Source organism: Phallusia mammillata, chromosome 1 (assembly GCF_965637545.1).
Source record: "Phallusia mammillata chromosome 1, kaPhaMamm4.hap1.1, whole genome shotgun sequence".
In the NCBI taxonomy this organism is placed as follows: domain Eukaryota; kingdom Metazoa; phylum Chordata; class Ascidiacea; order Phlebobranchia; family Ascidiidae; genus Phallusia; species Phallusia mammillata.
Window position 1 is genome coordinate 4,668,362 of NC_137252.1, and position 13,394 is coordinate 4,681,755.

Consider the following 13,394-nt stretch of genomic DNA (forward strand, 5'->3'; position numbering starts at 1 on the left):
CATGCTGATTTTTGTTTTGAATATATGTTTATCTTTACGTCAACAAAAAAGATTCTGTTGAGATATAAACTTTATCAGGAAAATTAAATTTGTGATTTATGAAATATAATACTGCCAAAATTAGACATTAGATAAAAGGCAATAAATGTAGGAACGAAACTCATTTTAGAGGTTTTTGGCATTTATTTAATTATAACTTCATCACTGCAACAATATTAAACTGTTCACAACCCAGTTTAAGTCAAAATTCATGCTTTTAAATTCGCCAACCGGCTCCATTCATTTGATCAATGAGATTCATTAGACTAGAACGAGCATGACGTCATCCTGTATACGACAAATTGCAAATTTCGTGACGTCGACTCAATGTTCGTGTTGTCTTGTTAAACTAGAGATTGATCTGGATGTCTGGAAGTCCGTATTTAATCGACGCTCGTTATGTTGATAAATTGCGTTTATTTAAAACTTTGCAATTGGCATAACTGCTCCGTTATCGTCAACAATCGTCAACAACCGTTAGTATTGAAAACATTGATATTAATTGTTTCAATCTACAGTCGCGTGGGAAGGTTCAGTAAATTCGGACAAGTTAAATTGCCGCCTTACATTGTTTGTAAACTTTTGCCTTTTTCTTGTTGAATAAGGAACAGATAAAGCTAAAATTTTTAGAAAAATGTATATCCTGTGAACAAAGCACTGTATAAAACTTAGTTTTTTAATTGTTTTAACAGATTACATGTGGAAAAATATGTAAGCTTAGCAAAAATGTAACTTTAATAATCTCTCCACTAACTTATCTGCAAAGATGGATAACATGTTTATAGTCTTAATCCTTTTATTTATTCCCCAACTTATGGGTCAAGGTAAGACCGGTAATATTTTTGTTTTGTTTTCGGGGTGCATAAAAAAGGTATTTCATGTTAAAAGGTATATAACGGCATTAACAGAAAATATTTGCGTTATATGCACAAACATTTTTTTACAAATGGGATTTCTAAAACAATATAAACAACAACGCTTTTGTTTAAGTTTTGGAATGTAGCCAACCAACCAAAGTTCATTTAATTAAACCTTTATGATTTTCAGAGTGCTCAAGATACATTAGTTCCAATGAAAGGGTGATCGTTCTTTCAAATGACCAGAAGAACGTAAAATCCGCGCAAGCATCTTGTAAAGTGAAAGGGGGACAACTTGCTTTGTTAGATTCTCAACCTAGCATTGATCAAGTTTCATCGATTGCAACTAAACTCTTTACTAAAGGTAAAATGGTGTTTAACTCAAATTGGCAAATTGTTTGTATTAGATGTAACGCCCGTTTTATGGACATAAAATTGACCATTTGACCAGGCACTGACCATCATGAAGCCATAGTAAAGCTAAGACAAAGGGTGCGAAATGCAAAAGTTTACAAACATGCAACTTGCATCAGCTTAGAACAATTCCTGATTTGTCTAAAAGTCTTCATTAACAAATGCAAAGAATCGTTTAGAATGTACATTAGTTTTTGTTCTATTTGTCGAATAGGGCAATCGCGTTGTATCTATAGGTTCCACTTCCGCCTCAATTGCATTGGTTCACAACTTTGCCCCTGTCTTTTGATGAACACTTTTAACTCAATCTATCAAAAAATACACACGAATTAATCTGACTGTTACGCATCAACTTTGCAATCACATACGACTGATTACTTTTTTCAGATTTGCAAATTGTGTGGATGTACCAACAAAATTCTAATCGTTTTAAATACTCCAGGATAAAGATAACTAAGGGGAGTTGGAAACCTGCCATTTATAATGGTTTACATTTTTATTTTCATTTGTATAAAAGGTTAGTACTTTCATCGGTGACAAATACCGCAGAACTCTAATAAAAAAGTATTGACATAACATTTATTTTAACAAAACTTTTTCCATCCTGAGAGTAATTTAAGTACTTGAAACATTACCCTCTACAGTTTCTCAAACAACAGAATACCAGTATATTTCTGTGTTCCTGCCGGATCTGATTCAAGATACTTGGTACAACCAAGAAATACATGCGAAGGCAACGGTTAGTGTTACTTTTCACAGCTGTGCGCATGCATTACAAAATTTCCTTTAATTTCCACCAGCATTGTGCGTTTGACACATATCTTTAAACTTATGCATTTGATATTATGATTGCTGTTATTGTTTGTAGGTTGGAAAACCAAATTTAAATTGTATGCATCAAATACGAGTGGACCAGTAACTAAGACGTTGTATAGTTATAAAGTTTCCCAACCTTTCAACACAAAGTTATGGCCAGTAAAAGAAGACAATGGTTTCGAATTGGCGAAGAGCAAAAACAATTTGTATGTGTTAGGTAGGTAACTCTGGTCGGACAAAATATGTCGGAATCAATATGTTAGGCAGTTCTTAAACCAATCAAAACTTTTTTCTCAGTAGGACTAAATGTGTATATGTGTTGCGTTTGGTATGTAGCAGTCACAAATAAAAAGGTACAATTTAAATTATAAAATAGCCGCTAACCCCAGAAAATAAATTTTTGTTTAGTTATATTTTTTACTGCACGTTACAGATGTTAATATTTGGTTGGGATCAACATCATCATGTTCCCCATCTACTTTACACTACGGTGAGAGTTGGACGCCAAACTGCAACATTGATGTCAACACAACAGCTTTCTACGCTTGTCAGTTTACACGTGAGTTCTCAGTAAAAGATTGTTTTCATTTTCACTGTTTTTATAGAACTGATTGCTATTCTTGCTATTTCAAGTGTTACTGAACAAAAAAATATTTCTAAAAACGTTTGGCGTTATTACAGTTTTATTAGAGTTATTATAGAATGTTTGAAAAACACAAAAAATAATAAATCACTTGAAACTTAGAAGTAGTGCTGATCCATTGGCTGTAATCTTAAATGAATGCGTTTTTTAAGTTGCGACTGCAAATAAAATAAAACATAACAGCAAAGTTAAATTTGTTGTTATTTCTTATTTAGTAAACGCGACTGCGATATACAACTGTGAAGGACTGGTTGTGTACTGGTCTGGAAATTTACATCAATTAACCAATTCAAGAAACGGAAGAGGGATCATAGTTGAGGTTACAAATTGTTTTTGTTTTTTTATAATCCAACTCTGAAATTCTGAAGTCCAACTTTTTGTAACCTTTTAAAGCGTTAAACTGTTGTGAGATCAGTAAATATGTTTGTTTTTTATGGATGTAACTTTTACTTAGACAGTGTTTGTTTTTTTACCAACAAATGCACTACAAAAACTGAACTACTAAAACAGGGTACCTTTAGGTGCTTCAAATGCACAAAGTTAATATGCTAAACGTGCGTGTATGTTACTATTGCTTACGTAATATGTTTCAAAAACAACTGTTAACGTTAAAATATGACAGGTTGAAGTTCTAAACACAAACATCAAAAAGTCTTTTCCTTACAATGACAAGTCTCATATCATCCCCGACGGTTTGCCCAAGAATGTGGTTCATCAAGTTAAGGTAAGGTTTTCTAGGACAAGTACAATTCTAAAATAATAATGTTCAGGGCAACTAAGTATTAACTTAAAAGTATTTACTATTCAGAAGTTTTAGTTTTGTCGAGCCGCTTTAGACAAACTTACAATTAAAGAAGCTTAACTTTCCACCTTGTAGTGCTAAAACACTATTTTTAATGTTTTGTCATTACCCTGATGGGCAACTACTTGACAATTCGACTGGCAAAATATTAGAAGGATTTTAATATAAGGGGTTATATAAGGGTTCATATTTTAAACATGTCAAAACCTTATGGCAGGTAACAGCAAAGTTGACTGCTTGCCCCAAAGTTGTCGCATCCAAGACCATTCAAGTTCCAGTATCACGTGGTCAACAATCGAGCCGTGTTTCTTATCTTTTGAAAGAAAGCTGGATTAACATCACAAAAAGTGATTGCGTCTTGACTGTTGTTGGTGATGTCTCATCTAAAAATGGATTCTGCAAAATTCAGGTTAAACTGAATTTCATTCGTTAATGTATTTTTTCATGTGTGTTGTATGTATGTGTTCAAAAGTTTTACGTTTATTGCAGCTAAATGTTGAAGATCAAGCTGTTCAAACTTTTAACATCAATCAGAGACAAAACTTATTCAGGTTTCAGACGGATCAAAGCAAAATTGGTTCGACTCTGAATTTTTCAGTAAGCTTCTTGTCATCATTATCTTGCTGTGTTGTTTATACACAATTTTTACAGGTCTATTTTACCATTAACGGTGCCGTTTGCACATTCCAGTAGGGATTATGTGTTTTGATTTTCATATCTTAGTTTTTTTTTTTAAATATGTTATTTGGACGCATAATTGTATTCTACGGTATTGTAACCACAGCAGATTGATGTGAAAGTGTTTTTAACAAACACACTGACAATTTCAGGTTCTTGCTTACGGAACTTTTACATCTTTTCCGCAACAAACGGCAACTGTCGCTTGCTCAGGTTTTACAACAAACCAAGGTGATAGATGTTTTCAAGTTGAATACTTTTCACTAAATTGATAAAATAAATTCATTATTATTATGAGAATGACCCATACTAAGCTAGCTTTTGTTTTATTAAACATTTTTGTGCGTAAGTTTTTTGATATGACACGTGTGGTACACCAAGCAATAATGCTTATCTTTGATATTTTATCTTTATAGGCATATAAACGACTTTTTATTCGCAGTAACACGGAGTAACTCTGGCAGTTTGGCTGGAGCTCTGGTAGCAGTTGTTTTAATTCTGGTCGTTGTTATTGCTCTGGCTGTGTTCTATTACAGAAAGTTAGTTTTTTGCTAATCTTTTTCAAATTTTCAGAGATGTAAAAAATTAATCATATTTACCTAAAACCTAATTATCCGCAACACATATACTCATACACTCAAAAGTAAATAGTTTAAAATTTGTAATTTTCTTTTTTATATAAAGGCGCAGGCGCAAGAACAAACTCCCAACACTTTCAATTTATCGTCCAAATGGTGAGTATGTGGGCTTTGTAAGAAAATTAACATTTTGAATTGTATGTTTATTTGTTTTTTATTTTTTAGGAAACAATCGAGCATCTTCGATTTTTCGCCACGAAGAAAACCCAAACGAAAACGTAAGTGAAACATATTAGCCAAGGTCACAACACCATTAATTGAAAAGAGAAAAAAGAAATTGTGTTTTTTGTAGGTGATAAACATTATTGAAATCCCCCCTGTTACTATTCAACCCCAGCAACAGCCAGAAACTGAAACATTCAATGGTAACTAGCGTTATAAATTACCTTTCCGACTTTTTGTCCAAAACGTTTACACAATAATAACAAAAAATAATAAGAGAAACTATTAATAATTTTCTGGTTTGCAGCCATATCATTTTTATGTTTTGTAGCCATTGTGTCCACAAACTGGGATGACAAATCGATCAAAGACAAACATTTGCTGCAAGCTTACATCGATAATTCAGTGGATGGATTTAAAGCATGGAAACTTCAATACGAAGTAAATACATTTATTTGTTTGTACTTTCCTCCGTCGGACAAAGCAGAAAAGAAAGAATTTAACTAAGAATTCCGGAACAAACTTCACTTCAAATCATTTACGTTACTCTATAGTCTCTGCAGAGATGCATGTTTTCTCAAAACTAGTTACTATTGTTGAACATACTCAAAATGCTTTAGAAATGTAAAAACCAGGCAGTTTCATTTTTGAACAAAATTACATCAAAGCACTAAACAAAATAATTGTGCCCCAGTCATGCACTCACCTTAAACATAATTACCACGAAGAGCATCATGGAGCAGCTTTTAAAATATCATTTTAGGTCACTTTTGACTTTTCACTTTAAAGCTAAAGTTTCTGCCTGCTTTTTTTACTGTATTTCTATTTTGCTTTATTGTACTTTCAGGAAATATGTCGAGTGAGCAAGGCAAGTAACAGAACCAATAACGTGGCGAAGAAGCCATCCAACAAAAAAAGAAACCGCTACAAAGACATTTACCCTTGTAAGTTGGTTTTTGTTTGCATATTCCATTCAAACAAGTCAAACAGGAAATAACTTTAACTCTAAGAATCGGCCAAAATTAAATAAGATACAGAGTATGCTTATTATTTAGGTGAAATATACACATCTCAAAAAACGTCGAATATCTTTTTTTGGAACTAATGTGTGTTGTTTAACCAAAATCAATCGTAGTATCTGACTATAAATATATTCGGGTTTGCCAATCTATGGCAAAGTGTTAACATATTTTTCCATATTTACATATAGACGACAACGCGAGGGTCGTTCTAAGCGGAGACGAAGAACATGATTACATCAACGCATCCTATATACCTGTAAGGTTACGTTTAACTTATTATTAATCTATTAATTGTCTAACAACCTTATACTTTACCATTTCACGTTTCAAGAAATTTTTTATTACGCCGGTTGTGTTTGCAAATGCTGTTAGCCAATCAAACAAAAATTTTGCAAAGCAACGTGTTTTTTTAATTTGAAAAAACATAAAGGTGTTTAAATGGAAAATCTAAAGACAATTTTATAAAAAGTTTAAGCACTTTATATCTTAAAGCAGTGCCTTTTGGTGTCATATTTTGGGCACTGCAATTACAACGTCGTCGCTCTTTTGTCAGGGTTATTATGGAGAACGGAAGTTCATCGCCGCACAAGGACCCAAGTCTGAAACACTTGAAGATTTTTGGAGGATGATTTGGGAAAACGGCACAACATTAGTTGTTATGCTTACAAACCTAATGGAGTCAGGAAAGGTAAAAATGGGAAATGAATTTACTGTTTGAATGGACCGTTGTTCCACGCCCAAATTGGGGGCAAAACAGCAGGCAGTTAAAAATGTTAAAATTAAAAAGTCATTGTGGAAAATTTTGCGGTCCCGAGTCATGGGCCAAAAAGTCCTAAACATTCTTGCATGTTTGTTTACTTTGAAGCACCCATGATATTAAAATCTTATTGCTTTAGTTCTGGCCGACTCTCGACTATTAATATCTTTTCCTGTGGGAGTGTGATGTTACGGGTTTTGTTACATTGGATACCAAATAGCGATTGGATTCAGAAATTGCCAGCCTAAGTAACTGGATCTAAAACGTAAATTCTACATGACGTACTAACTTGCAGCATTTGAAAATTTCAATATCTTCTCTGAAGGCAAGAATGTTTCACTCCAATACAGCCATACTTTTTTGAGATGTTTAACCAAACACGCTGCATAATAAGCTTCTGGCCAGACTATATACCCTTTATGTGTAGGCAAAGCTCCTCATATCTTTTAGTCTGGTTTATACCAGGGTATTAAATTTTGTTTAATGTGATTCGAACATAGGATACCCACGAGAACTAGCCTTATTTATTTTATTATGATTTTAAATAAATCAGGCACTTCGGAACATGAGGCCAATTTATTTACCCACGTCAATAGTTGTGAGAAAAAAACTGTTTCATTTTTTAGAATAAATGCGCGAAGTACTGGCCAGATTGCGCTGAAAGGTCAAACTTTGGTGACTTTGATGTTGAAACACGCCAAGAATATTACATCGGTGGAATTATTAGAAGGGAAATGACTCTCTCGTGTGACAAGGTAAGTCGAATGTACACTAATTCTTATTCAAATAGAATCAATAAACAAGTGACAAAAATAGTTAGCTCAAACCGCAAGCAAACTTAAACTCAATACAACATAATACTGTCATGAGCTAAACAGAATTAGTTACAACTCATGTGTAAACCGTTTCGGCAAACAAAAATACATTGAAATGCAACTAAACTCTAATAAATATAACACGATTTCTCTCGCCATATTTGGCTGTTAGTTATTTGTTAACGGATGTGTCTTTGGGATCACCTTTAACCAAGCCAACTATACAAACACAAACAGTATATCTTCGGAAAATCTATCCACTTTGCGCCAAGACTTGTCGGCTATATTTACATTTTCGATGACGTCATACTGGGAAAAGCTTGTGACATGAATTACTTCCGTCATACGCGATGGAAGATAGCTAGTTTGATTTCTAAAACAAACTTAGAAACAAACTTTCCAGACGCAAGGGACTGTCTTTGAAGGCAATGTGTCTAAGTAAAACAGTAGACATTGATATGAAACTAATATAAAAAGTTAATGAAGTGGCATATTGTCAAACAAGGAACAAGACATAATAACTGGAATATGAAAATACATTTTAACAAGAAGAATTCGTAAACTTCTAAACTCTTTTAAAGCTGATAAACAATAAAGACGTTTTACATCTTTACAAGAGCAAAATATTGTCACGTAGCTAATGAGGCATCATTAGCTAGTGACGCATTTAAAACACTTGCAAAATGACAGAAACAATTTGGTCATGACTTCCTCTTAATTCCAGATGCACCGAACAATTCATCAACTACATTTCAAATCGTGGCCTGATCATGGCATTCCAGAAGTGACGTCAAACATGATGTATCTACGTCACATGGTTGAGGAACTAAAAGACGGAAACCCGATTGTTGTACACTGCAGGTCAGAGGCGTTTGTGTTGATTACGTTCTTTACATTAAACTCAAACAATTTACCTTTAAAAGCTTATTTAGGAAATATACTGGCCAAAATAACCGTAAAAACAACACGCTTTGTTTATCAAACGTAGCAGAAAACGTTCATGCCATTATTTCTAACTTTTCTCATGTAATATTTAAAGGAAAATTTCATGAACAACAGCTGGATTTCATACTTTCATGCTTTACAATTATGTCACACTCAGTCCATTTAAGGCCAAAATTTGCTAAACATGTCGAAATCGGCAATGAATTTGGACTTCATTGTATCATGACATGTTTTTACAGTTGCGATATTTCAAACTGTGTGTATTGTTTCAGTGCCGGAGCAGGTCGCACGGGCACCTACATTGCAATGGATGTTCTCATCAATGAGATGTCGGACACAAATCAAGTGAATGTTATGCGAGCGACGATGAAAATGAGGGAAAATCGATCAGACATGATTCAAACTTTGGTAAGATTCTTTAGTATAAATTTTAACTGGACAATACAGATCTTTATTAAATAAAAAATTTTAGAATTATCAGCGTAACTTATTTTATTTCTTACAATTTTTATCAAAAAAGTTTTGTGATTGCGTGCGTCATTCCGATAGAAAAATCACAATCTGACCAATAGGGAGCAATGTTGTAAATGTCGACGATGGCCTTTAACTCACATAATCCTCCTTTACCTAGAAACAATACGTGTTTGTCCATCGTCTCCTCGTTGAACATTATTACACACCAAACACCGACAGAAGTTTGGTCGAATTCCAGCAATATGAAAAGAAAAAATGGTAAGCACATTTGTTGCTTTGTTTTCGTAAGGTTCAAATTTGTGACGCTTTCTGTCGAAAAATTTTTTTTGGTTTTATGTTGGTCAAATGCTTAAAAAACATTCAAAAAGTGTTTTCTCCGCGGGAATCGAACCCTCGGTGCTCAATTGTATCACTTTTTGCTCGATTTTTATTGACTTTGAGCTTTGTACTTTAGACCGTTTGAGACATTTTTGTCCCCAAAGGAAGGGACACAAGCTCTACATTTTGTTTAATATTTTTATAAACATTTTGCGCTTATTTGAAAAGGAACTTTAATTAGGCCCAAATTTTGCTTCATCGATATAAAATAAAAATTGTTTTCCTCATATTTTGTTCTGTTTCAGGGCAAGCACTATTAGGGATGAGTTTGTCCGACTTGAACTTCTTCAGTTAATCCATAGACCTTCTCCTGATTTCAATCTTCAGGATATAGGCAAGTAGCAACACTAAGTAACTACCTCAAATGCCTTTTGGCACCTTTGTTTGTCAGGAGACAAAAGATCTGTTTTCATTGGTTATTTGCATTTTTTGTAGTATTGGCTTGTTGTATCCCATGTATTTGCAAATAATCACTATGTAAATTTGTGCTCACAGGTCAAGACCCAAGTCATGTTACTGTGGTTAATCCCACCACAAACGAAGAAGTTGGGGTTAATTCACACTACATTGAGGTAAAAAAGAAGCAAAGTTTGTTAATTATAGTCGTTTCAAAGTACAGATTCCTCATAGCTCTTACTTATGCACAGTAATAAAATATGGACCATAGTCAAACTATTTTAACGAGGCTGCATCAATTATTTTATCATAAAAATAAATAAAACATTTTCCAGGATCGAAGTTTTTCTCGTGTCTTTATCGCAAGTCAAGGACCTGATTACGACCCCGAACTTTTCTGGACAATGGTAATCCAGTGCAACGCTCTTACTGTCTTCGAACTTGAAGAACCAGTGAGTTACTCTTTTTTATTTTATTTTTACCGTTTCCCTGATCTCATAAAATTTCGTGGGACGGTTCTTTAGAACCGGTGCCAACCGGCTGAATCCCACCAATAATGCTGACATAACAACAATATTTTCAAGTCAAGTTCATCGTTTTTGTTTTTAAAACTTTTCGATTAGGTTGAACTTGTATCGTTTATCACCATAAGTTACAAAAGCATATAACCATTGTATGATAAAGCAGCTGCTGAGAGTGCTTACTGTTTCGAATATAAGGTATCGTCAGTGCAGCTGTTGGCGAGACATTGGTCGTATAGGCTAGTTACGGCAGTGCAGTTTGTTGGAAGTAACAGGGTGTAAAGTCATAACAAACATGTTCAACTGTAATTATTTTTTCAGAGTAAAGTTAAAAAAGTTTCGTCACTATTCGAAAACGACCGCGTCATGTTTGGTGACGTAAGCATTGACGTCATGTCGATTCATTATCGCGAGGGATACACACTTCAGGAGCTTTATATTCAACTCGCAAGCGGATTGGCTGTAAGTAACAAATTCTATTTGACTGTGGCTAATAGCTAATTCTGAACGTTTTTCTCGCTGTAACCTTACATTTCACCCCAATTTTTTGACACAAAGGCACAAATAATTTTTTTCTTGCATTTGTCGCATGTTTAGTTTTTTAGATTTCTTAGAGTTGTTTTTACTCCTAATTGAGCCCAACTGTTATAGAACATTCTTGTTTACCCATATGTTAGTTAATGTGTGTTCACGTCTGTTAATGCATGATGAGTAAAAATATTGACTACGTTCACTTTCTTGCTCAATAAAAAAATTATATGCATGTTCCTTAAAGCCCTGTTTACGGATTTCGTACAACACAACACTTTATACCATTCACCGTACAACACAACACTTTATACCATTCACCTATAGAGATGCCGAATGGACAAATGCGTTAAGGTTTCCAAGTGTTTATGACGTTTGTGACTACTTGTGTGACCAAGTTCTTGTTGCTTAATTAAAAATTTTCTGACTTATATAGCGTGTTATATCATAACATGACGTAACACCCTTTTTGTAAGTTACGGCGTCAAAATAAATATCCACGTGTTGGTTTAATTTGCAGCAACCTGTCATCGTCACCCATATTTGCGGGTTAAACTGGAAAGAAGATCAGAATCCTCCCCAGCCTGCCACTTTACTTGATGCCATTGATTCCATTGACATCTTTATGCCAGAAAACCCACCAAGAAGACCGAAATTACTGGTCCATTGCAGGTACAAGTTTGTAAATCAATGTTAACAACTATGTTCCATTTGAAAGTGTGTCGAAGGGGTTTTGTTTGCAAAACCTATCCTACAAAGTCTTTACCTAAGTGATTACAAACCGATTGATATTAACACATAACTTACACACCGTTGTTAAATTAATTGGAGTTGGGTTGAGTTGATTGTTTTGAGAATATAACTGTTGTAGTCAATTTATCTGTTTTAATGCATTTTATTGCGCACAAACGATAAACTTGGATTATAATTATTTTAACAAGCCGTGTACGTAGGAACGGTTGCACTCGTTCTGGAATGTTGATTGTTCTCATCAATTGCATCGAGCGTCTTAGATCCCAGGAGCGCATCGATATTTTTCGGGCAGTTGAAGATCTACGCAGCCTGAAATCAAACATGGTCAACAGCCAGGTATTTAATATTATTGTGATATTAAAGGAGCCAAATGGAACATTAATGAAATGTGTAAACAGTTTTGGTTTATTTTCTCATCATTGTTTTTCAATCAACTTTCAACTTTTCAAAAGAATGTGCGAAAATAGAAATGTTAACACAAATTTTCATTCATCTATTTTAAAGTATGGGGCTTGCACTGACACTTTTTCAAAACTTTTTCAGATTATGTACAAGTACATTTACGACGTGATGAGGTTCTACGCATCAATTTTCAACAGCACCTACGCCAACTTGAGTTAAGAAAGAAACAACGTTCATATTCATGGCGAATGTCTTGGGTTTTCTTCGCATCCAATAAGAGTCAAAATTATCTATTTCAAATACATATTCAAAATGGGGAAAAGGACGAGCACCGTTATATGGACTGTGAACTCAACATCAGGACAACATATAGTCACGAAATTCAAGACCAAATCATTATCAACAGACATAAAAGAATCCAGTTATAATATGAATCCAGTATGAAGAGAAATATTATGACATCTTTGTTTCCCTCATTCTCGTTGGATAGCAGCACTGTGAATCTGTGATATACAACAGCAATTTACTGTAACAATTTTCATCAACATATGCCCTGCACAAACATATGTAACGACAGAAACAATCTTTTATTCCATTAATTTCAACAAACATCATGAAAGTGAACTACGGAAAAATGTAATATCACTTCATTTAACGTCGTCTCACTTGGCTAATAGTTTTGTGTTTTCAACCAACAGCCACTGTTTTCTTAACGTATAGCACTTATCACAAAACTGGCATAAGAAAGTCAGAGGTCTTATTACAGACAATGTTTCCAGTAATTTCTTTGCAAAATCTTATTTTCAATCACATGCGTGTTGTGTTGTCACAAGGTGTTGCACAAAACACAAATTCGTCATCAATGAAAAAAAAAACTTTTATCAGTTTGTGCAGTAAAATGTCAACGATTCATCTTTCCGATTCCGGTTCAAACCGGTTTAGAGGATCAAAAGGAGGTAGAAACCGGCCAAAACCAGATTAATGCTAGAATATTCCGGCGAAAACTCACACAAAACCGTATTTTTCTTCCAATTTTCGGGGCTCAAAAACTGAAAATTTGGAAAGGCCTTTGGGTTTTTCCAAAAGTCAGGTCTAAATTTTGTCTTTCTGATTCCGGTTTAAACGATTCCGGAAAGTGGAATGTTCGGACAAAAACCCACCCAAATATTTATTCGATTTTTCACTTCTCAATACCTAGAACTTGTAAAAGACTATGGCTTTGTTTTTTTCGGTTGATTTATTTCCTTCTTTGATAATTTCCGCAGCTACGCAGCATTACTATGAACTGAAGTAATGAACATGGTTAGTTTTGCAAAAGCTAAAACAGATTTGTTATTTAACGAATCTCCGGCAG

At 34.2% G+C, this 13,394-nt stretch overlaps 1 protein-coding gene across 1 annotated transcript; it reads left to right on the forward strand.

Moving 5' to 3' along the window:
• The first annotated feature begins 739 nt into the window (after window positions 1–739).
• Window positions 740–12,941, forward strand: LOC145209201 (uncharacterized). Its single transcript, XM_080079471.1, has 30 exons — window positions 740–863; window positions 1,087–1,260; window positions 1,698–1,827; window positions 1,955–2,049; window positions 2,179–2,343; window positions 2,560–2,685; window positions 2,985–3,088; window positions 3,392–3,493; window positions 3,789–3,980; window positions 4,061–4,168; window positions 4,402–4,480; window positions 4,692–4,788; window positions 4,934–4,983; window positions 5,053–5,105; window positions 5,180–5,252; window positions 5,381–5,490; window positions 5,897–5,993; window positions 6,260–6,327; window positions 6,625–6,759; window positions 7,455–7,583; window positions 8,368–8,504; window positions 8,861–8,996; window positions 9,220–9,320; window positions 9,686–9,774; window positions 9,936–10,012; window positions 10,172–10,288; window positions 10,679–10,819; window positions 11,406–11,557; window positions 11,839–11,974; window positions 12,182–12,941. The coding sequence occupies exons 1-30, from the start codon at window positions 806–808 to the stop codon at window positions 12,257–12,259; spliced, it is 3,309 nt and encodes a 1,102-aa protein (XP_079935597.1). The 5' UTR covers window positions 740–805; the 3' UTR covers window positions 12,260–12,941.
• The last annotated feature ends 453 nt before the right edge of the window (window positions 12,942–13,394 follow it).

What these genes read in the sequence shown, in the direction of transcription:
- LOC145209201 (XM_080079471.1), top strand. Translation starts at nt 806, where the DNA reads ATGGATAACATGTTTATAGTCTTAATCCTTTTATTTATTCCCCAACTT. An exon ending in CTACGCTTGTCAGTTTACAC is followed by an intron (nt 2,686 to 2,984) that starts GTGAGTTCTCAG and finishes TTTCTTATTTAG; the next exon opens with TAAACGCGACTGCGATATAC. An exon ending in CAAACATGGTCAACAGCCAG is followed by an intron (nt 11,975 to 12,181) that starts GTATTTAATATT and finishes AAACTTTTTCAG; the next exon opens with ATTATGTACAAGTACATTTA.